The sequence below is a fragment of the Lygodium microphyllum genome, chromosome 6, assembly GCF_053477565.2.
Source record: "Lygodium microphyllum isolate KBCC chromosome 6, Lygodium_microphyllum_v1.1.10, whole genome shotgun sequence".
Taxonomy (NCBI): Eukaryota; Viridiplantae; Streptophyta; class Polypodiopsida; order Schizaeales; family Lygodiaceae; genus Lygodium; species Lygodium microphyllum.
The window spans coordinates 78,067,463-78,093,134 of NC_141140.1; the positions used below are offsets into that span (position 1 = coordinate 78,067,463).

The following is a 25,672-nucleotide window of genomic DNA, read 5'->3' on the forward strand; positions in this document are numbered from 1 at the left end:
ACTGTGGCACACAATACCTCTATGTCCTGCATACGAAGGGGCATGACTTTCAATGATCACTCTAGGCCTCAACTGCTTTGTGACACACAATCGTCCATGCATCAACAAAAATCCATCTCTTAGCATAAAATGCTTATGCCTTTGGCCATTGCAAAGCTGATCATAAACATTAGCAAAGTCCGAATCAGCAGCATATTACTCTTTCATGGCATCCAACTCAGTGTGATAAACCATAGTGACGGCTGAAATTTGTGGCTTACGTGACAGTGCATCAGCCACCACAACATTCTTTTTACCATCAATGTGTACAATCTGAAAATGAAACATAGAGAGAAAATTTGCCCATCTCATATGCTTCTCTGACAACTTTGTTTGCGTCAAAAAGTACCTCAAAGTCTGATGGTCTATCTGCACTATAAAATCAGCCCCCAACAAATAATGTTTCCACGTAGACAATGCATGAATTACAGCCAAGAGCTCTTTCTCATAAACCGGTAAATTCCTCTCTGCACCGTGAAAAATTCGGCTCTCATAAGCCACAACTCGGCCATCTTGCATAAGGACAACCCCAATGGTGTTACCACATGCATCACATTGAACCACAAATGACTTCCTTAGATCAGGCAACACAAGCACAGGATCTGAAGTCATCTTTTCCTTCGACTTTTCAAATCCTGAAATTTCCATTGTTGTCCATCTAAATGGCACATCTTTCTTTTGCAAAGCATGCAATGGAGATGCAATTTCAACAAACCCGTGTACATACTTCCTATAGTAAGAACATAAACCCAAGAAGCTGCGGATCTCACGAACATTCTTCAAAGCTGGCCATGAACGTATTGCTTCAATCTTAGCAGGGTCCATACGAATACCATCAGCCGATACAATATGTCCCAAGAAGTGGATTTCATGCAAAAAGAATTCACTCTTCTTGTCATTGATAACCAACCTATGCTTTCGTAGCTCTTTGAAAACAATGTCCAAATGCTTTCTATGCTCCGTCTCATTCTTTGAATAGACAATCATGTCATCAAAGAAAGTACCCACAAATGCTCTATGTGGCCGAAAGATGCGATCCATCATCCAATTAAAAGTGGCAAGAGCATTCGTAAGTCCAAAAGGCATGACAAGAAATTCATATAACCCAAAAGATGTCCTAAAAGCTGTCTTAGGCACATCCTCCGATCTAATGCGTATCTGATGATACCCACATTTCAAATCTATACGGCTGAATATTGTTGTCCCCTGCAATCTATCCATAACATCATCGATTTGAGGGATCGGAAAGCGGTTCTTTATCCTGATCTTGTTCAGAGCACGATAGTCAATGCACATACGCCATGAACCATCATTTTTCTGCACCAAAAGCACTGGAGAACAGAAAGGAGATGAGCTGGGCTGAATCATCCCTTTTTCTAACAGCTCATTTACCTGACTCATAATCTCCTCCTGTTAGGCTGCACTGACTCTATAGGGTGGCTTATTAGGAGGGCTACTTCCAGGGATAAGGTCTATGCCATGATCTTCGGGTCTTTCAAGTGGTAGCTACCTTGGAAGTGACTGAGAGAAGCAATCAGCATACATTTTCAGAAATGACATGCGATCATTCTCTAATTTAGACATATTCCCAACATTCTCACTATCATCCTTATCCTTAGCAAAAACTAAATACGCTGAAAGATGATTTTTCATTACTTTAGAAATAGCAGCTGCAGATACAACAGGGATAGATTCCCCTTTCAACTTTACATCAAGTGTGAGTGTCTTTCCCTTGTGTTGAATAGTGATCTCTTTTGCATATGAATCAATCACTGCATGCATACGGTGGCACCATGGCATACCAAGCAACACATTACAACCCTCAAGTGGAGCAATGTAAAACTCTTCGCTGTCCACATATCCCTGTATGTGCAATCGAAGCTTTCCAATGAGTGGTGTGACAGGTTCTGCATGACCCTTACATGCCATTCCAACTTCCCCCATGGCTCCCATCTCATCATCTTTGATGCCTAGACGGGCTACCATGTCAGTAGAGATGAAGTTGGCTCATGCACCATTATCAAAGAAAATCAATGCATGCTGATCCCTAATTTTGTCCCATGCTCTGCACAACTCAGTAGCATCATCATTGTGCTGATCACTAACAACATCGGGCGCCAATCCCACTGATGTTTTGGGCCTTTTACCCTTAGGATCTCCCTGATTTTCTGATTTTGCAGCTTGCTGCCTATTGGGACAGTTCTTTGCAATATGACCCTCCTAATCACAAATAAAGCATTTATTTGCAGCCATCAATTCCCTACGTTGTGCCAATGTTTTCGAGCCCTTTCTTTGCTGTTTTAGCCTCTTTTCAGGCTGGTTTTCAGATATGCCCCTTTTCTCAGCCTTAAACAACTTTTTATTCGGCTTCTCCCCACTCTCTTGGAAGCCCGAATCCTTTCCAGGCAGCAAAGCATCGGCTGTAGCAGCAGTCTCTATGAGCTGAGACATGCTAGACACGGTGGATTTTATGCAAAAAACCATGATTCCTTTGGGCAACCCACATACATATTTTTCCACCTGCTCATGAAGGGGTACGGCACGATAAGAAGTGACGGGCAGCAATGCATCCCAAAACTTCTTATTGTATTGCTCTAAATTCTTGCATTCCTTAGCATCAAGCTTATTTCAAGCTGTCATGATGTCCACCTCAAAGGTACTAGTCAACCAATTCGATGCAAACATTGTTAGAGATCATAGCCTGTTTTGGAGGGCAGCTGCACAGTCAGTCGGACTGTGCAGTCGGACTGCCACGTGGCAGTCCGACTGCCTGCAGCCCAGTCGGCTGCATTTAATGCAGCCGACTTATTCCAGGCTGCGCCCTATTTCTGGCGCCCCAGTTCGTGGCAGTTTTCGGCTATAAATACCCGACGTTTCCAGCAGTCTGGCCACTCTTCTCTGTCGCAGATTACAGACCGGTGCCGTGCAGATTTCTGTCTCTGTTCACAGATTTCAGACAGCAGACAGTGCAGACTGCAGCAGACTTCGAGGTGGACAGCAGGTCGCATCGTCGAGGTGGAGACACGCAGTCCAGCACACTGCGCCCCTATATATCTTTGTATTCAGCATTCTTTATACAGCAGATCTTCATCGTCCACTGTCTCTTTCTCCCCCTTCTCTCTCTCTGCGTTCTCTCTCTCTCAGTCCTACGCTTCCGCACCGCTACACTCTGACATGGTATCAGAGCAGTGTTTGAGGGCTGACTGAGCACAGAATCAACCTGAAGAGGAGTTTCCATCGCGACACAAATTTGCGTTTTTTGCGTTTAAGGGCAGACAGGAGGGCTGCGCCTTGGAACAAGCCTGAAACAAGTGTGGGCGCACAGGAAAGGAGTTCAGGTGGTGGATTTGCTGCTGTTTACTGCTGTTTGACACGGAGGAAGTTTGAGTTTTCAACCTAACAGTGCAGGTTTTGCTTTTTCATCGCCTCCGGCGGGTGAAGAAGCTTCGGGACGCGGAAGAGCCTTAGCAGGCTGAGTTTACCCAGTCAGAGGGGGCTGCTTTTGCGTCTGAGAAGGCATTGCAGGTGAAGATGTCTACAGAGATGGACTTGGAGTTCCAGGCGATTATGGACCGGAAGGTGCCTGTCCTACCGGCTCTTCCTACAGATCAGAAGCTCGACGGAGACAACTACCGCATTTGGCGCGTTATGATGTTGGCCATCCTTGAGTCCTATGATTTGGCGGAGTTGGTACAGGAGGATATTGACCGGCCTTCGGTAAGAGATGAGTCCAAACTCTCTTCCGATGCTCGTGCAGAGTTGGCCAGGGCCCAGTCTCATTGGGACAAACTGAATGCCAGGATTCGATCCTTTCTCTTTCTATCATGCACTACAGCTGTGATCGCTCACATCGAGCACTTGACGGTGGCTCGTGAGATATGGCTGGAGCTTGATCAAATGTACAATCGGATGACCCTGATGAAGAGGGTTTCTTTGGAGGTACAGATGCGGACCTTGTCCGTCAATAAGTCTTCTTCGCTAAGGGAACACATTAACAAGCTAAGGCAGCTACAGATGCAGGTTCAGAATGCGGGGAAGCCGATTTCCTCCAAAGACATGGCGATCACACTATTGTCCCAGTTGCCGCCACGATTCGGTACATTTTACTCTGCCCTTATTGCTTCGGGGCGAGAGTCTACTCTTTGTTGGGAAAAGTTGGTTCATATGGTCTTGGACCAAGAGGAACAGTTAAAGGGACAGAATGCTTCCAAGACGGAGGCGTTGACAGGTCAAGCCTCTCAGAAGAAGGGGAAGGACCAAAAGAAGAAGAAGGGGGACACCAAGTCCAAGAAGGACAAGGACAAGGACAAGGACAAAGACTCCACATGTCATATTTGTGGAAAGACTGGCCATTGGAAGAAGGATTGCCCTAACAAAGACACGAAGGACACCAAGAAGAAGGATACCAAGGATTCTGGAGCGGTGGCTGCACCCTCATCAGCTGCATTTCTACATCTAGTTGTCATTGAGGACGCTTCACCGAATGCTTCTGATGCTGCGATGACGGCTCCCCAAGCTCGAGAGTGGATTGTTGATAGTGGTGCCTCACGGCACATGACTCCTTCATCAGATGGTGTTGCCCAGCTGCGACCTTCGCGTGGGCAGGTTCTCATTGGTGACAGCTCTTCAGTTTCTGTTGCAGGTCGGGGTAAGATGCAGCTTATTCCGGATGGACGAGGTGGCACCCATACCTCAGAGGTTTTGCATGTACCAGGATTAGGGTACCATCTCCTTTCAGTCCATAAGATTTGCTCCCTTGGTCTTTTGGTGGAGTTTGATAGTTCTACAGTGCGAGTCCTTGATCGTGAATCGAGGAAGGTTCTATCATCTGGATATGAGGAGAACGGCATTTACAAACTGAAGTCTTCCACTGCCCTCTCTACTCTTCTTCTTACCTCACAGTCACAGTCTGAGTTATGGCATGCTCGGTTTAGTCACCTGAACTATGACTATCTTCGGAAGGCGTCCCGTGGACAGCTTGTTCGAGGGTTGCCGGATATAGTGGTGAGCCAGCAGCCATGTGTCTCCTGCATACGGGGGAAGCAGCATAGAGATGCCATTCCCCACACAGCTTCGCGGCGGTCTACTTCACCGATGGAGCTCGTATCTACGGATCTATGTGGCCCTATGAGGCATGAGTCCCTGCGTGGGAGCTCGTACTTCATGCTGATCGTGGATGATTACAGCAGGATGACATGGACCTACTTTTTGGCACTAAAGTCAGAAGCTTTCTCGCACTTCAAGGATTGGCTTCTCTTTGAGGAGAACCGATCAGGCCGGAAGTTGAAGACCTTGCGATCCGACAAGGGAGGTGAATTTGTATCTAATGACTTTGCTCGGTTTTGTGCAGATAGAGGAATTCACCAGGAGTTTGCCAATACCAATACTCCTCAAGAAAATGGTATTCTCGAACGGAAGAACCGCAGTGTGATCGAGATGGCGCGCACCATGATGGAGCACCGACAGACCCCTCAGGTTCTATGGGCCGAGGCTGTGGCTATTGCAGTCCACATTCTTAATCGATCCCCTACTTCGGCCATGGAAGGGATGACCCCATTTGAGGCTTATTTTGGGACGAAGCCAGATGTTTCTTACTTTCAAGTCTTTGGGTGTGATGCTTATGTTCACATTCCCAAGACTCACCGTGACAAATTTGAAGCGGCTTCCCGAAAACAGGTATTTGTTGGCTACAGCTCCCAGTCCCAAGGCTACCGACTGTATGATCCCGTCAAGCGGGATGTATATACTAGCCGTGATGTGCGGTTTGTGGAGGTTCCGGCTTCTTCAACGGGTGAGGAGCATCCCGTTCTTGGAGATACAGGGGAGAGTTGGGCTCCTTCTACAGTTCCACTGGAGCCTGTGCCTTTTGATTATGATTCTGTTTCTGACACAGAGTCTACTGTTCCACCGGACCCTTCTGAGGAGTTACCACCGGTGGACATTCCAGAGTCTTCTGCTGATGGAGAACGACGAGGGGAGGTTCGGCCTCCTCCTTGCTGGGCCCGTGACACACTCCGTGATTCAGGGATCGAGGGGGTTCCTGAGGAGTGGGGACCGCAGGATGGTCCGCGGCGGTCACGGAGGCACCAGGCGCATTCTTCGGAGCTTGTTTGCTCCAACTATTGTTTGATGTCCCGTGTTATGCAGAATCGAGAGCCCACCTCCGTGAAGGAGGCTTTACAGTCCGCTCCATGGAAGAAAGCTATGGAAGCTGAGTTGGAGGCTATTGAGAGGAATGGCACTTGGTCACTTGTGCCACGCCCCCCGAAGAAGAAGGTGATTGGAGTTAAGTGGGTCTTCAAGACCAAATATCTCAGTGATGGTACTTTGGATAAGCACAAGGCTCGCCTTGTTGCTAAGGGTTTTGCCCAGCGCCCAGGGATTGACTGTCATGACACCTTTGCCCCTACAGCTCGTATGGCAACCATTAGAGTTGTTCTTGCTTTGGCTGGCCATAGGAGATGGCCTGTTTATCAGTTGGATGTGAAGTCGGCCTTCCTGAATGGTGATTTGAAGGAGGAGATCTACGTTGAGCAGCCTCCTGGCTTTGGTTCTTCAGATGGGAAAGTCTAGAGGTTGAAGAAGGCCCTGTATGGCCTCAAGCAGGCCCCGCGCGCTTGGAACGAGAAGATTGATTCGTTCCTCCAGTCTCAGTTGGGATATCGGCGGTCCAAGGCCGATCCGCAGCTGTACGTTCACACTTCCGAGGATGGTTGTGTGCTGTTTGTATTATATGTTGATGATTTGATTGTCACAGGTGATGATGCACAGCAGGTCCAGGAGACAAAGTCAGCTTTACATCGGACGTTCGAGATGACGGATTTGGGGCTACTTCATTTCTTTTTAGGCCATGAGATTTATCAGTCTCAGAGGGGGATCTTTCTCTCCCAACAGAGATATGTACAAGAGCTCTTGGTGTCTTTTGAGATGGAAGATTGTCGGGCCCTCTCTACTCCTATGGATCCGAACTGGAAGGCCACTTCCCATTCAGCTTCTCCTTTGGCGGATGCGTCCCGCTATCGACAGTTGATAGGGTCCTTGATTTGGCTTCTCAACACCAGGGTTGATCTATGTTTTGCTGTTGGGCTCTTGGCAGGGTTCATGAGTGAACCTAAGACGGTGCATTGGCAGGCTGCTCAGAGGATACTTCGGTATCTGAGGGGGGACGTCCGATTTGGGGATTCATTACCCCGCAGGGACAGCTGGGTCAGATCTTGTACTTGCAGGTTGGAGCGACTCGGATTGGGCCGGTGACGTGGACCACACGCGGTCTACAACAGGTTACTGCTTTACTTTGGGTGCAGGTGTTATTTCATGGAGTAGCAAGAAGCAGCCCACGGTAGCCCTTTCGTCTACTGAGGCGGAGTATCGGGCCGCGTCTTCCACCACATGCGAGGTTGTGTGGCTTCGGAGATTGTTGGAGGAGCTTGGGTGCCCCCAGACTCGTCCTACATTGCTGCGATGTGACAATGAGAGTTGCATTGCCTTGGCAAGGAACCCTGTTTTTCATGCCCGGACGAAGCACATTGAGATTCAGTACCACTTCATCCGAGAAAAGCTTCTGGATGAGACCATCACTGTGGAGTATTGCAAGACGGAGGACAATCTTGCGGATTTGTTTACGAAGGCGTTTCCTCAAGCTCTACTTCGGCAACATTCCAGATCCCTCAGGCTTCTGCCCTGTCCAGGCTCTGAGAGGGGGTGTTAGAGATCATAGCCTGTTTTGGAGGGCAGCTGCACAGTCAGTCGGACTGCCACGTGGCAGTCCGACTGCCTGCAGCCCAGTCGGCTGCATTTAATGCAGCCGACTTATTCCAGGCTGCGCCCTATTTCTGGCGCCCCAGTTCGTGGCAGTTTTCGGCTATAAATACCTGACGTTTCCAGCAGTCTGGCCACTCTTCTCTGTCGCAGATTACAGACCGGTGCCGTGCAAATTTCTGTCTCTGTTCACAGATTTCAGACAGCAAACAGTGCAGACTGCAGCAGACTTCGAGGTGGACAGCAGGTCGCATCGTCGAGGTGGAGACACGCAGTCTAGCGCACTGCGCCCGTGTATATCTTTGTAGTCAGCATTCTTTATACAGCAGATCTTCATCGTCCACTGTCTCTTTCTCTCCCTTCTCTCTCTCTCTGCGTTCTCTCTCTCTCAGTCCTACGCTTCCGCACCGCTGCACTCTGACAAACATTTGCTTGAATTGTACCCATGTTGACAGTGCTCTACCTTGCATCAAGAGCGTGGACCACCACTGCAATGCATTCCCCTTCAAGAAAGTGGCTGCCTTTCGAATCTTAGAGGATTCGGTGAAGTTTCCCCCTAAATAGACTCCATCAAACTGCTAAATGAAGGTCAAAGATTTCAGCCTATCTTGTGCACCATTGAAGGACTCAAACTTCACTGCTTTTCCACCCTCATCGTAGTCTTTTGCTTCCCCTTTGGGAGTCAAGTTGTCATACACTGGCTGCTGCAAAAAGAGTGCATTTGATGTATTTACATCATGACCAAGCCCAAATGAAGCATTTGGATGACCAGCAGTCATTCCTTGAGCCCCATAAGCATTCGGGGGTTCAGATGCATTGCCAAACATTCCACTTTGTGCCCCAGGCATCAAGCCAATGCTACCATACATAGGGTTTTGCACATTTCCAGCCATACCCGAATACAATGGGCCTTGCACACCATGCATTGGTTGCTGCATACCATAGGGATTTGTGCCATGCATTCCCGTATGCGGCCCTTGGCCAACTATTGCATGAAAAATCATACTACCACCAAAGTATCCTGGCTGCCCCATCATAGCATGCATGCCCGGCTGTCCAAAATCTATTGGATTGGCACTTCCATAATGACCTTGCATTTGCATTCCTTGCCCCATAGGTACCAACTGTTTAGCTTCATTGGCCTCTTTAGGAGCTTCAAGTGAAGGATTTGGCACTACCTTCGGTGCACCTTGCTGTCCCGAAGGTGTAGAAGTTAACTTCTTCTTGCCCTTGCTGTCCTTCTTCAGAGCATTCAAAAATCGAGTGAACTGAGGATCCTTTGCCAATTCAGCAAAGAGATTTGTTACTGTCCTCATCCGATTCTTGAACTGGTCATCAAATTCCTCTTCACTTTGCTGGTCATCTACCTCATGACGACTTGAAGGCCCTACATCTTGCCCAACAGTAACATTTTCAGCTTGTTGTCCATCATGATAGCCTTGTCCAAGATTTGGCATTGCATTTCCTTCATTTCCATGAGAATGTCCATACTGAGAGGCATCATCACTGCTTGATTCCATCTCACTGTATGAAGACATGTTGCTGTAATTTCTCAGCTGAGCACAAAAATTAGCACTAGCACAAAGCTTTGGCTTGCAATCAGGTGCCTCGGCCCCACCAAATCAAGAGATTTGATGTATCCCACCAATGGAACCATGAAACCAGCCTTCCTTCTTGGAATGGGTGGTGATAACCTGATTTAAGAGTTAATTACAGCAATAAATAAATGCACATAAAATGAAATACACACTTTACCATAACATTCTTGGACAGTAGACACCCTGTTGGCCCCAAAATTGACGCCCCTTGCGGTATTTCTTTAGCTTTCATTCAATTAGAAGGACTACAACTTGAGATTCTTCAATCTCCTCCTACTAACCAATTGCTCTTGCTGTCATAAATGTCCAGCAAGCCTTTTAGGTCATTTGCCCCTTGTTTCACCCAGGACTTCTTCTCCAATTTGACCCTTGGCTGGCCAAATGCTGCCCCAAATCAATTCGGGATGAGCTGGCTCCCAAAATCCCTTGATAACCTTCAATTATCAGCTCCTGATTTCAGTCCCTTGAGCCTTCAGTCTCTGGCACGGATCCCAAGGTGGCTGCTAAACCCTAATTTCTGCTGTGAATTTGGGTTTACTGCAGAAATTACAGATCAGCCCACCAAAAATGGCTGAGATCTCCTCCGAATGGCTGAGAATTGCTGAGAATGGCTGAGCATAGGCTGAAGGAGATGAGAAAATGCTGTAGAGAGAGAAAATTTTGAGATTTGTCGCGAAGAACTGATCAAAATCAGCTGCTGCCCTGCTGTATCAGCCCCAAACGGATGCACCAACAACAATAGGAGCATCAGAGACTGTGATCTTCAAGAGAAAGTGCATCAACAACAATTGTCATCTTCCCAAGGTCAAGAATATGCAATCTCCATCACCAAAATGGTCTCCAATGGCTGGGAATTGGCCCCAAAAGCTGGCAGCAACAATCCAACACCTCTTTCCAACAGCTCCAAAATGAAAAAACGAGATTTCCCTCTCCCTTCAGCCCTATTTAGCCTTTCCCCCACTTGCATGGGAAAGTTTTGCCAAGTGGCAGCTTTCTTAATCCATTTTCAGCTATTTCCAGCCATTTAATTAATTTAGCCCTTAATCCATGCCCAGAAAATTGACCTTGCCCATCCAAAAATTAATTGGCTAGGCCATTTGCAACCCAAAGTGGTCCCATGCATTAATTGACCCTTGGACAAGCATTAATCCATTAATTAATGCCTAGTCCCTAGTGTCACCACTGACACTCAATGGCCAATTAATGATCCTAGGGACAAACTGACACAAAAATTCACCTAGAATCTAACAAGTGTAACTTGTTGCAACTTTTGCCTTTGACACCCATCTTTTTCACAAGGTCCTTCGGTCTACAACTGTGAGAAAGTAGCTTGCACCTCACATGTGCAACACATGTGCATCTTTTAATTGCACATTTGATTAATCATTTAATCAAATGTCAATTAAACATAAGCAAAGCATCAAATTTTCACGTCCTCGTGACAAAAGCCCTGTCCATATGTTGTAGACACATCATAATGACCAAAGGGTTCATTAGGTAATGCCATGGAGGCAAATTGTGGCGCCAACTAATCCACACTCACGAGAGACTGGGAAAATTACCTAGGCTGCAATGATCCTGAAAGTATATGAGAAAAAGATGGAACACCACCCAGCTAAGGAAGAGATGCGGTCCTAACGGCTATGCCTAAGTTTGAAGAAGTGTCTAGGGTGGTGAATGACAATACATGTGATCCTACATGAGATACAACATGCGGAGCACTTAATGGCAGTTGAAAGGATGTGGCGGTGGAGTAAGGGGATGGGATGAAAGGAAGATTAAATGGATTTGTGGTGGTGTAGATGTGGAAAATAATATGGATTCCTTTTGTTCATTAAAATGCATTAAATTAAAATGATGATGATGAAGATGCACCTACTTTACTTTAACCTTTGAAAACAAAATTGTTTGAAGTTAAAGAAAGGGAAGGAGTACTCACAATTTCTTGTTTCAACTGCTTATCTAGTCTTGAGTTCATAAAGAAATATCTATCTTCCTCTTTACTCATAAACCAAAAATTGTTTTGCATGCGTCCTTCATCATGAAAATCATCCATACCAATAGGAGAAAAGGAATCATCATTAACAAAATCTAAAACGATAGACATACTTAGTACTGGAGAGAATAAGTATAAAGGCAATGGAGTATACTCTATACCAGTTTCCACTTGCAGATGGCTAGTCCTAAGTAGAGATTCCACCCTTCCCACATGGTCAATAGATCGGTGCACTGAATCTAAAGGATTAAATTCAAACTTATCTTCTGTCTCCCGGGCTCTATGCATCAAAATGAAATCGTACTCAACTATAGTGATCTCGTAAGGTCGTGGAACTCCATGGTAGTTCAATGTTTGAGCGGCCATATCAGGAGCTTGTGAAGCAAGTTGTAAGGCCCACTCCAACTCATTCCTCGATGGATTTAGCTCAAATGTGAAAAGTAGTACGGAAGTAGTGTTCGAAGTCATCTGCCCTTCTATTGTTCCTGCTTTTTGTGTAGAGCTTTCAAATCAAGGTCTAGGTTTCTCTTAGAGAACTGGGCTCTGATACCATGTGAAAAAAATACCCTAACACAAAAACACAAATAATACCGTACGACAAAGCACAGACTGATAGAAAAACAGAGTTGGGGTTAGAGTTACTTAGAGACAATGAACACAGAGAATGAATGAAGTGATATGACTACTGAATATACAATGCTCATGCAACAAACACACTATGCAGTGAATAAATACTAAACCTCAAACTCCTATATCTCAAGAATCAAGGCAAGGATAATGAGCTAGAGAGTGTGTCGTACTCCGAATAGATCTCGAATCACAACAACACAGCCTCCGAGTACAACAATAAACGCAATCTGCATGTGGCCAGACCTGATACAAACAGTAGTCTAGAGAGAAAGCGTGCTGTAAACACAAGTTGAGGAGAGAAAATCTGCAAATGCATGCTGAGATGATGATGGCAACAGCTGGAGGAGAGCGAAAACTGCAAAACATAGCAGGGAGAAGAGAGAACACAGCAGTGACAGCTAAGAGGAGAGAGAGAACTGACAAGACAGTAGCTAGGGCCGGCGAACGCAGTAGTATGCTAACATGGCAAGCTGTATGACAATTGGATGGGTAGACAACAACAATCGCCTAGCTGAAAACAACAGCAAAATGATCATGGAGAACTGGAAACAAGTGCCAGATGAGTGAAGACTACAATGGACAACTTGGACTTTAATGTCCTCTGTGAACATGGTGTGGACAGCAAGCTGAAAACACCTAAAACCTACAAAAACGAGATTAATGCTAAATGGAAGGCAACATACCTAATTATAGAAAGTTTAGGCCCTCCCAAGTGGGTTTGTGCTTATGGGATACAAACACTCTCTAGGAACACATTTCTTTTAAATAAATAAGATTTTTTCCTTAGTTAAGCATGTTTTGGGGTTGTTTAAGTGAAGCTAATGCATTTTTAGCTCAACAAGATGTGTCTAAGACAGCTTTCAAAACATCTTTTGAGTTATATGAGTTTCTTGTTATGCCTTTTGGACTTGAGAATGCTCTTGCCACTTTTAATCGAATGATGGATTGCATCTTTAGGCCACATAGAAGATTTGTAGACACTTTCTTTGATGACATGATTGTCTATTCGAAGAATGAGGCAAAGCATAGAAGACACCATAGTTGTCAGGTACGAAAGATACGATACGGTACGGTAAGATAAAATACGGTACTAATTGGTACCTTATGATTTTATAAGATACAGTACGATATTAGTACGAAAAAAATTAAGATGATTTTTTAAATAACAAAAACCATAAATCATTAAATGAAAATGGCTATTTCATGTTTAAAGTGAAAATAGCCATTTCATTACAGAATAAGATGAATACATGAGGGTGACCATCGCGGTCGCATGGGCTACGCAAAACATGAGATACAACTACAGTCTAGTATATCTAATACAAAAAAAAAAAGAGACCTATGTGACATGTCATATAAATGATGAATCTATGATGAATCATGAGGCATCACTATCATCACCATCATCATCATCATCAGAACCATCTGAGTGCTCATCAAGAGAGTCTGAAGATGACTCATCGGCATCCGATGATGAGACAGACTCATACTCATCCTCACTGATGAGGTTACCATCATCATCAAATGATGGCTCTCTAGGTGGCGGCTGAGTAGGCAAGGGGGGGATATCATCATGAGGCACAGGATGTGAGCTACTAGAGCCCCACCTTACATATGTCTGCAAGCCACTTGAACCACCCCTCCTCGATGATGGAGAGCGTCGAATGACCATGCCCCTGCTACCATCTACTCGAACTCCTCGCCCACGAGCACGCTGACTGCGAGTGTCACGAGTATCTACTGCTATAAGCTCTCTATAGAGCTCTGTAAAAATCATCTCCTCCTCCTCGCCCACCTCCTTATGTACACTCGGAAGAGTGTCGCCCGTCAACTTGAATGTATCAACATTCACCTACACAATCATCAATGCAGTGATGCACGTAAGATTGATCATGATTCATTGTAAATACTAAATGCTAAAGCCTAAATTGTAAAGTATAAAGTTTAAACTTCAAAATTCAAAGTTTAAAAGTTAAAACAACAAATTTTAAATGTTATGGTTAAGTGTTTAAACTTTACCTGCTTCGGACTACCCATGCTCATCATAGCCCTCATCATGCGTCAGTTAGTGCGGCAATAAACTAGCCGCTCTAACTGTCGTGTGCTAAGCCGATTGCGAATCTTTGTGTGAATGAGAAAATAGGCACTCTAGTTTCTCTCACATGCACCCGAAGAATAATCTTGGGCAAGGACCCTCATGGCTAAGGGCTGAAGAACCTCCAGTGCGTATCCAAAGTTTTGCCACCAAAATAAAAGCTTCACAAGTGACTCTCTCCTCCAACAAGTGGGAGAAGCAAAAGCCACATGCCCTCTCTGATCTGCACACCATCCTAGCTCCTCTAGCACTGCATTGTGGTCATCAACAAGGATCACACGAGTCAAATAAGCAAGCTGGTCTAAACGGAACTCTCTATCATCCATGACCACTGGTGACTTGTAGGCTGGATATACCAATGCGGCAAAACCATGGATGGGCTTATGCATCCACGCCCATCTCTCTGCTATCTCTAAAACATGTGCACGCTGTGTCTCTGTGATCACTGTACAAGCACGTGCCTCCGCCAATGCCGCTCTAAAGAAGTGAACGAGAAGGCCCATGGTGGACCCCTCGCAATCACTCATACGTAACACCCTATAAAAGGGAGTCACGACAATGACAACGGCATGGACTTTTTACCAAAACTTCTCATTAAGGCACAAGTGCTGCATGGCTTTGACCTCCTCTGTCTCATGCTCATCCCACTCATTCCATAGAGTGGACACCACTGTCGCGCAAGGCGGACTGCACCTCATAAAGGCGCTCTAGCAATAACCACATGTAAGCAAAGCGAGTTGAAAAAGGCTTCTTCAACTCAAGTGTGCTATGCTCACGATACATTATAAGCACCTTTACCTTTACCGTGAAGAATGTGACAATTGATGTAGCTTTGCGGACCACCCTCTTCACCCACTTAAACTTCCCAATGTCCTCCATGAGCAAGTCCAAACAATGACTTGCACATGGAGTCCACACAATGGTAGGAAACTCAGTCTCAAGCAAACGGCCCATGCACTAACAATTCGATGCATTGACAGTAACAACTTGCACTACATTTGAGGGGCCCCACCTACAACCACAATTTACAAATTACAAGTTATTTATAAATCAAATTTCAATTATGAATCATGAATGATGATATTATGATTTATCATTATGAAAGAAAGTGAAACAAATTTAAAATGCAAATTGCAATGTATACCTCAATGATAGCTTGTCGAATGTAGCGGTAGATGAATACGCCCGTCGTTTTTCTCCCCCTCTTGCCGGTATCTACTGCCCGCAAAAAGTAAGTGCCGAAAGGACATGAGACGAGTATGTTGATGATGCCCAGTTTCTTACGATCACTCCATCCGTCGGTGAGAATGGAGAAACCATATTTTATCCATGCGGCCCGAATAGGATCAAGGACTCTATCAATCCTCTCCTTCTCTTCATCAATCTTTCTCATCCTCATGTCGTTATATGTGACACCGGTCCATCCTTCACATGGACCCACATTGGCAATGGCTTTTACCATCTTCTTCTATTGCTCTTGCTTTAGGACATTGAATGCAAAATTGCACTCAATCACCGTGCGTGAAATTTCAATATCCGCAAGTCGTTGCTTTTCTCTAAGAAAGGCAACCGATCCACGCACATGACCGGGTGCTTGAGAGAGAGACAATTGTCTCTCCGGCACCGCATGAGCCTCCACTCTTTGTCTTTTACCGGAGCTGGATGTGGATGTGGAGCCCCCACCACCAATGGTAGAGGCCTCTCCCGCATCGATTGAAGATACGCCCACATTGGATTGCTTCCTCGTTAGTAGGCAGCATAGGAGTTGGTGCCGATAAGCCATTTCCTCCTCCTCTTGTGGATCCCCCTCTCATCTTGGCGAGAATCTCCTCCACAATGTTTGGAGGGATCTCCTTGCATGGAGCAACTTGCCCCCCCGTCTTGGAAAGATGTTGGAGAAGCCAAGTTGCACCACTTGTATAGCGCTTCCCGCAATACTTGCATATCCAATAGTGGGAGTTGGACTTCTTTGTGTCCCTCTCCATATGGATCGCATGCAAATTGAAGGCCTCGTGCTTCTCATGAGTCATGGTGCCGATGACGAATAAAGAGACCCGAGAGAGAGAGAGAGAGAGAGATGCTTGAGTCTCGACTCTGGACTCTTGAAAGTTGAAACTTGAGTCTTGAAAGTTGAAAGGGAGACTCGAGAGGCCCGAGGGTTGGGATGAAGTTGTGGAGTAAAGTTGAAAGAGCAAGAGTGAGAGAGAGGGAATGGGAGATGAGAATGGCAAATGCTTTGATAGGGTATGGGATAGAGAGGATGGGATATGAGATTTGACTCTTTGAGAATGGCAAATGCTTCAATAGAGTGCGGGAAAGAGGAAGATGAGAATGGTAACTTGTAAGTGCTTGTTGAATTGGACTGGAAGCATGGAGGAGAGGAGCACCTTTTGTAGATGAGAGAAGGGTCAAAGTTCAAAGTTCAAACAGTCAAAGTCTAAAGAGAGAAGGAATCCAAAGTCTAGACTCTAAAGAGAGGGCTGCAAGCTGGAGCTTGGAAGGAATCCAAAGAGGAGCATTAAGTTTTGCATGGATGATGGCTGGAATTTGGAAAAGGGGGATGCGGTGAGGTATCCAAGGCTTCCCACCCCCCCCAAAAAGTGCAAAGTGCACACTGCACCCTGCAGGAAAAGCGCAGGAAACGCAAGACGTGGGAGCGCAAGAAACGTGGGACGTGGGGGCGCAGGAATTTACGCGGAAAGAGCACGTGCAGGCCAGGTGGCCGAAATAGGCCAGTTTTTTCGTACGAAATCGTACCGTACGGACCGTACTGGACCATGTACGGAGGCAACTATGGAAGACACGTGGACATTGTCTTCAATGAACTATGTGAGCATAGGCTGGTTGTCAATGACAAGAAAAGTGAATTCTTTTTGCATGAAACCCACTTTTTGGGACATATTGTATTTACTAATGGTATTCACATGGACCTTGCAAAGATTGAGGCAATACAATCATGGCCACCTTTGAGAAATGTACATAAGATCCACATCTTCTTGGATGTTCTTCCTACAATAACTATATACACGGGTCTGCTGAAATTGCATCTCCATTGCATACTTCATAAAAGAAGGATGTGCCATTTAGATGGACAACATTGGAAATTTTAGAATTTAAAAAGTTGAAGAAAAAGATGACTTTAGATCATGTGATTGTATTGCTCGATCTAAGAAAGTCATTCTTAGTTCACTTGATGCATGGGGTAATAGCATCGGGGTTATTCTTATGCAAGATGGCCGACTTGTGGCTTATGAGAGCCAAATTCTCCACGATGCGGAAAAGAATTTACAGGTCTATAAGAAAGAGCTCTTGGCTGTAATTCATGCACTGTCTACGTGGAAACACTATTTGTTAGGGGCTGATTTTATAGTGTAGACAAACCATCAAACTTTGAGGTACTTTTTGATACAAACAAAGTTGTCAGAGAAGCATATAAGATAGGCAAATTTTATCTCTATGTTTCATTTTCAGATTATACATATTGATGGTAAAAAGAATGTTGTGGCTGATGCACTGTCACGTAAGCCACAAATTTCAGCCATCAACATGGTTTATCGCACCGAGTTGGATACCATGAAAGAGAGATATGTTGTTGATTCGCACTTTGCTAATGTTTATGATCAACTCTGCAATGGCCAGAGACATGAACACTTTGTGCTAAGAAATGGATTTCTGATTATGCATGGACAACGTGTGTCACAAAGTAGTTAAGGCCCAAAGTTATCACTAAAAGTCATGCTCCTCCGTATGCGAGACACAGAGGTATTGATGCCACAATCAAAGCAGTGGAGCATTTCGTTTATTGGCCAGCTTTGAGGCATGATATAGAATAGTTAATCAAGACATGGTTCATATATCAGAAGGTAAAGCATGATAGGCAAAAGATGTCGAGTTTATTGCAGCCCTTGCCTATTCCAGTTAGGCCTTGGCAGAGCATTGCAATGGACTTTATTTTTTAGCTTCCTAGGATATCTACAAGGAATGAAAGGATATGGACTATCATTTGCAAGTTTAGCAAACAAGTCCATTTCATTCTGGTGAGAGAAAATAAATATTGATCATATGGCATGATTGTTTTTGCAACACATCTTTAAGTCCCATGGTATACCAGAGTAGATCATTAGTGATAGAGACCCTCGGGTTGTTTGAGAATATGGTACCATGCTGAAATTCTCATCGTCCTTCCATCTACAGACAGATGGTCAATCTGAGGAAGCAAAATTCACAGTGTTAGATCATTTGAAGTGCTATGTTTCCTATTTCATGGCAACAAACCAAGGACCTCGATGATGCGTTGCATACAGAGACAAAAGTTGTGATAAGTTATGCCAGATGGGCTTTGGGGATTAGTTGGTGTCAATTTCGACCCTAGGACAATTATTTGGCCAATAAGTGTTGGTGTTGATACTAGGGACTAGCACTAATTATTTAATAAAGGCTAGTCAAAGGGTCAATAGAGGTTGTGGACCACTCCAAGTTGTGAATGGCCTAGCCAATTTAATTATAGATGGGCACATTTAATTTTGGGCAGAGTCAGAAGGGCTGAAATTAATTTTCAAGATTATTTAATTTTAAAAATTGATTAAATGGCCAGATAATGCTTAAAAATAGATTTAGACAACTACCACTTGGCAAAAATGCCCATGCAAATTGAGAAAACGTTTTTGGGGACTGAGTGTCTCAGCCATTCAATCAGTTTATAGCTTTAAAGAGAGAGAGATAGAGAGAGCTGCTCGTCCATTTTCTGATCAAAGAACAACAATTTGCTATAGAAAACAGCCATCTAGGTGCCTCAACAAGCAGGGGACAGCAAGGAGTCACCTTTCAAGGGCTGACAACAGCATTGCTGATCAAGTGACAACATTTTGGAGGTGTCTGACAGTAGTTACGTGACTATATTAAATGCAGGCTGGAGTAGACAGCAGGCAGAATTTAGGGTTTTCTCACGAAGAAAATCAGATTTCTCTCATCTTGCCTTTCTCTCACCTTCTCCAACCCATTCTCAAGAGATCTCAGTCATTTTGACCAGATCTCAGCCAAATTTGGTGGACAGCAAAGATATCGCTATTGTAAATCCTAAATTTCTACAAAAATTAGGGTTTGACAACCACCTTAGGACCCGTGCTAATTGGTGAAGGCATTGTATACTGAATTCAACGCTTGAAATTTATGTAATTGTCAGTGAGTTCAGATGCCAACCCATTCATTGTAATTTGAGGTAACATTTGGCCAATTGGAGATTCCATTTGTGCAAGTCCTTGGTGAAAAATCAAGGGACAATCGGCTCAAATTGATTGTTGATTATTGCTACAGCAAAGAGGCTTTTGGAACAACAAAGGAGATTGTAAATCTTACTTTGTACTATTCTATTAGCAATCAAGTTAAAGAAATACCAAAAGGGATACTAGTTTTGGGACCAATAGGATGTCCAATGTCCAAGGTTATTAAGGTAATTTGTGTATTTTAAGTTATGGTTATTTGTTGATTGCTGTAATTAAATGCTTAATCAAGGAATTACCACCCTTTCCAAGAATGAAGGCTGGTTTCACAAATCGTCATAATGGCCAGCCTTTTGACAATGTTGACGATACCTATTCTTTTTAGGTACATTTTGCCATCCAAGTTTAAGAAAAGATTGAGTGGTTCCTTGGGATTCACTAGCCTTGTCTTGATTTTGATTTTGATTTGAGTTTTATTTGCCCTTGCCTTGTTGCCCCCTTTGAGACAATGCAACTAGAGTCCCCTCTATCAAGGACGTGTTATGAAATTGATCAAACAACCATTTGTAGCACAACAGCCAACACTCAAACTCATAAAATATGGGCATCTAAGGCTATGAAATCACCTGTTGCACAAAATGAAAATATTTTATTGGCAACTTATTAAGAAACAAGGTAATCTAATTGTCAGAGGAATTAGTAGCCCCAATGGTTAAGAACTCGACAAGAAGATGCCAATACTCAACCAACTTGACTTTCAAGTCATCCTTGTCTATGATTTTAAAGTTTTGAAAATCATGATCCAAATTGGTGTGACACGTCCTATCCCAAGCTACATAGTAGTCAATCAGGTGTATCCAATGCTCAGACATTAAGTCGAAATGCTGAAGCTAAGAGTGAAACTCAGGCAATAAGCCTTGCATAAACTCGACAATAACAGAGGCATTACAAGCCTTCCATGGGTAGACGACCTTGTATGGAACAAGTGTGGGATTAAGTTGGGGTTCCAACCCCTACACTAAATCCCATAGGTTCAGAGAGTCTAAGACATGCCTCATCGAATTTGACCAAGTGGTGTAGTTTGACTGTTTCACACACCTGCATATGGATGAGGCTTGAATGTCTTATAGAGACCAACACAACCTACATCACCTAGCTTGAATCAAAGTCTGAATCAAAGGGTGATGACTTGTCGAAAGATTCATTATCCTTCTTGTTCTCCTTTTTTCGCAATGCCACTAGTTTCTTACAATCCTTTTGGAGATGCCCTTTCTTACCACAATGGTACCACTGACTTTTCTTCTTTTATTGCTTGTCACCCCTTTCTAAAGCAATAAAAGCATCCATAGATTTGCCACCAAATCAAGATGTATACAAGACAACCTTATGCTTAAGCAACATCAAGGTCATATGATCGCAATTGATAGATATCACCAATGTTTAAGCTTGTAAGGCATTGGCAACACCATCAAACTCTGAGCATAGCTTGTAGAGTACAATCCCCACAAGATGGCCTTCAAGAAGGGTAGACTACATCTTACAAAGTTGAAGCCTGGATAGATCTATGTCATCCTAAGAATAAATGATTGAATCGTATCAATTGCCTCAGAACAACTAGTTTGCGACTATCAATGGAAAGTCAGAGCTCCCATGGTTGGCAAAGCCTAGTATATAAGCTGAAGCTTATCCCACACATCTAGAGATGACAGATGTCCTTCAAGAGGTAACCATCAAAAGGACTTCCTTCAAGATGCACCAAAGAAGAGCCAAGCATGCCTTGGCGTCAATATTGTCCCGATTGAAAACTACTTTCTCACAGAAGATTTTTGTCCCAACCTAATGGAAGAGGAGGAATTTTGGGACACGGGATCCTAAAACAATGTACCAGAGTCAATTCTACACAAAGTGAGCTTCCATAACAATGCTCCAAGTTAAATAGTTAAGTTTTTTAAGCTTGTCATGGATATTCCGACATGAAGGAGCCACTATAGAGAAATAAGATAATATAAAGTAAGGGGAATAAGAGAGAGAGGCACTTCAAATAAACATCCCAACACCAAGAGTCCTACTAGAGTCAACAACCAATTGGCCTAAATACAATAGAATGGCATTTGCAAGCACTACCCACTATAGCATCTAGAGATTCCAAAGCATTACTTATGATCATGCGAGGAGGTATAGCTAGTGTGTAGAGTGACCTATCACTTACTCTATCGAGCAATGCCTAGCTTGGGGTGCATCTCATTGGGGGGCTTTTTGCTAGCAGTCCATCAACCAAGGCCACTACTTATTGAATAAGATAGGTACATAATACAATCTTCATCATCGATGCTATGGTCAGGCCTCAATCAATATCCGGGCTCACAATGGCTTCTCCTCATAATGAGGGCCTTACAACTTTGAGCATCATGGATTATTGGTGGCACCTTGTGGGGGTGGGACATTGTGGGGATGGGGCATTGAGCATATCTAACACTTTCTTGGAGCCAGTTGAGACAAAATCCCTATGTAACTTACCTCCATTGCTAACCGCAAAAAAATTGTTCTAGTTCTCACTAACTCTTGTGTTTAGGCATGATCCAAAAAGACAAGGCATCTAGAGGATCGCACATCTATCATCCAAGACCTTTGCTTTATGAGTAGTGCATTTTATGGCTCTTTGAGTGCGACAACACTTCCTTTTTTCTATGACAACACACACACACACACACACACACACACACTCTCTCTCTCTCTCTCTCTCTCTCTCTCTCTCTCTCTCTCAATATTGGGAGGTAGAGTGAGGAAGATCCATGCTAGCATTGTTCCTATGTGCAAGCAGGATTAGGGATTAGTTCACAAAATGATTGGGCAGCGGAGCTTGATTCTATAAAAATCTGTGCAATGATCACAGAAAGCTTTCATGGAACACAATTTTTGTCACCCAAAAAACAATTCAAAAGTTGAACTCGAAAATGACAGGCTGCACAGGGGTAAGCACATAATAATCTCTCGAGATATAGGCCACACTGCATGTCCAATAATGCCAATGACTACCGCTGTTTCCAGCTACCACCGACATCTGATATTGGTTTCCTTATTTGGTGAAAGGCACTGACAAAGAAATTGCATTGTACCTCCGACCAAGCTGAGAATGCTGCGGACTGCGCAGTTATCCATCATTTCCTGTGCTTTGATCTCTTCGAAGGTTGGCATCTTGAACTCAGGTTGCTGCATCGATGCCTCGGGCTTGCTGTCGGCAGGCGGAGGCGGGTCCGGCTTGGACTCCATCACCTCTCTCTCTCTCTCTCTCTCTCTCTCTCTCTCTAGCTGGGCAAGGTGACTCTTCCTTGAACTGTTAAACCTCACGGCATTTTTTTTTCACTTTTGGGGTTTTGCGGAAGAGCAGACGAGCAAAAAAAAAAGCCTGCCTAACGGAAGAGTATTTAAACTTGCGGTAGTGCTCTAATTAGCACACTTCATACGCTTAGGTTTTAGTATCAGTTTTGTAGAGGTCAGCGAGAACTATGTAATTATACGAGTTTGTGAGCATTGACTTTTAGCCTATATGCTTATACAATAGTGAGGTGATAAAGTGGTGAAGGTCTCAAATTTTACCCTATTATAACTTTAGTTAACTAGTATTTGGTTTTGATCTATGTGTGGATATCTTGCTTTTTAAGAAAGAAGAGTTTATTTTTAGAAAATTTAAAAAAAATGATCTCTCTCTCTCTCTCTCTCTCTCTCTCTCTCTCTCTCTCTCTCGTGTAGAAATGGCAATGCCCTTTCGCATGACAATATACCCTTGTTCATGTTACTTCTTGGTGGAGTAAGTTTATTCATCTCAAGAACATATTTGTATGACTAAATATATTTCTTGAATAATTGTATTTATATTATCAAGCACTTGGTCTCAAAAGTTCTCATTGAGTTTACTTAATGTTTCTATGCTCTCAAGATAACTTGCCCACATAAAATATATGTTCTTAAAGGTGTGCATTGGATTAAAAACCTTAACACTCTATTGAAGCTAAAATGTTGTTCCCTACATTGGATTAAAAACACTTACAATCTATTGAAGCTAAATGTTGATCCCTTCTCACTACCTATGTTGCCCTCTTAGTATTTTGTATCTTGCAAAATAAAAAATAAATAAATGAGAAACTTGCTAAAGTCTATATGACAATGGCTTTGATATTATACTATTTGTACACAACAATCACATTACAACTTTGTAAGAACACACTATATAAAATATAGGCAAACAACTATACTACTTAAATAGCACAACATAGAGCTATCACAAGTCTCTTCATTTTTTCATAATTATGGAGGAAAGTGTCATTCCCTTGTATGCACATGAGAAGGATATGGAATATTCTATAATGTTATATTATGTTCAATATTGCAAGAACAAGTTTTAAAAATATAGTCTTGAAAATAGATTCTAATCTTTAGCTAAGATCGAACATCTAAAGATTGTGTTTGTCTTTTGGAAGAGTCTAGCGTATAAACATGACAATAAACCCATCCATTTTTCATGTACAAGTGACAAAAATTGATTAAGGATAAACTTAGATTCCCCTACAAATATTATAAAGTTTCAAGATAGGGTATTCTATCAACAAAGAGTTGATCAGTTAAGATACTAAAAAAGTGAGAGGAAAGCAATAGTTGGATGTGAGGTAGAAGCTATGGAGTGATGCCAGGAGGCATATTTCACGGTGGATTCCGTGCCACAATGGATTCCGTGAGGTTTTACGGTGGATTCCGTAAACTTTGTTGATGGGGCTCATACACAAAGTGGATTCTTTGTGCGAGAAGTTGATGGGGACACCTATCCTTTTCGGGCGTTCCATTAATTTAGTGTGTACATGGGTGATTCCATAGCGGGTGATTCCGTAAAATACATATTAAATTAATAAACATTTATGAGTTAGAGTGCACACTCATGATAAATTAAGGTTAGGATTGATTTGTAACCAGTTGATTTATTTATGTAGCTAAAGACTGCTAGGTATTCACTTTTGTCGGTTTAATTGTATTATTTTACTAATGATTGTGAATGCTTCAGTTGATGTGTAGAGATAGCAGCAGTGGCAGAGGAAAGCATTGGAGGATAGCGTGTATTCGAGTTATCACTTATGTTTTGATGGGCGCATACCTTAAGTATGGTGCCTATATTTTGTTGCACCTATTTATTAAGGCGTTGGATATTTATTTATTATTTTGTATGCGTATGGGCGCACGATTATGATATTTGTATTTGGACATTGTATTGGGTATGCCTGACTCTTTGGGCGCCCGCCCATTAGCTTTATTTCTATTTTGTACTAAAGCAAACTCAAAAGCCAAAAGCGTGCTATTTTGTAATTTGGGCTATTATTTGAGCTTGAAGATGATTAATACATAAAATACATGCTTTGTGGAGCGCTCACATAAGGCATAGGGGGAGATTGCACCCAATTGGTCTCTTGTTCATATCGTGCATGCTTTCTACCTTGAGTTTTGTGCAAAAAGTAGAGTTCTTTTGTTCTTGGGGACCTTCCGGTGTTCACTATGCGAGCATACAACATCCGATCTGTGCACCAGTGGTATCAGAGCGAAGCTGAGATCGAGAGCTTCCAATCGCTATCCATCTTGCACGAAGGCGGAGCTCCTAGAATGATCGAGCTCTACAGTCAGTTTCATCGCGAACGGTCGATACGAGTGGATTCCTGGCGGTCAAGAACCTCTGTCTACAGCCTCTGATCGCAAAGGACCGGCCTGAGGAGGCAGAGGACCACAAGGAAAGCTCCTTTTACAAGTCGTTTTCTTTTCAACCAGTTTGACAGTAACTCCATAGCCTAAAAGCTTAAAAAGCTTATTTGAAAGTTTAAAAGAAGACAAGCTTCAAGGAAGAGACAAGTGTCCACAATAATTTCAAGCAAATGGTAACTATGGTTCTAAGCAATTCAATTCAAATTTTAGAAGATTTAATCAAAGTCGATTTCCTTCATCATCTTTCCGTAAGTCTTGGACAAAACCACCTCCTTTGCCACCCATCAAATACCAATCAAAACCCTAAGCCATCCTCACAGCCAAATCCTAATATTCCTAGACTTCCTGCCATTGCAAACAATGTATCTAAAGCCAAATCTATAGTGTGTTACAAATGCCATCAACCTGGACATCTAGCATCCAATTGCCAATCGAAGAAGCCACGTGTTCATATCAACTATCTTGGAGCAATGGAAGATGAAGAACATGAGGAAATGCCTGACTTTACGGAAGATGAGGACGACATTGTTACTCCTTCAGATACTTTACCAGGTATGCCAACTCCACATTCTTTGTTGACAATGAAATATTTAGTGCA

General features: G+C 43.4%; 1 protein-coding gene and 1 pseudogene across 2 annotated transcripts in view; both read right to left on the reverse strand.

Moving 5' to 3' along the window:
* The window catches only part of LOC148034706 (Mitochondrial import inner membrane translocase subunit Tim17/Tim22/Tim23 family protein), a 48,787-nt gene extending 26,010 nt beyond the window's left edge, over window positions 1–22,777 (reverse strand). Inside the window, exon 1 of one of the 2 annotated variants that reach the window (XM_087679672.1) lies at window positions 22,452–22,777. In XM_087679672.1, coding sequence (XP_087535798.1) covers window positions 22,452–22,605 — 154 coding nt within the window. In that variant the 5' untranslated portion in view covers window positions 22,606–22,777. The remainder of the gene's footprint in view (window positions 1–22,451) is intronic. The other variant, XM_087679673.1, reaches the window with a different exon arrangement.
* Window positions 1,232–16,895, reverse strand: LOC148034709 (uncharacterized; annotated as a pseudogene).
* Window positions 22,778–25,672: the final 2,895 nt, after the last annotated feature.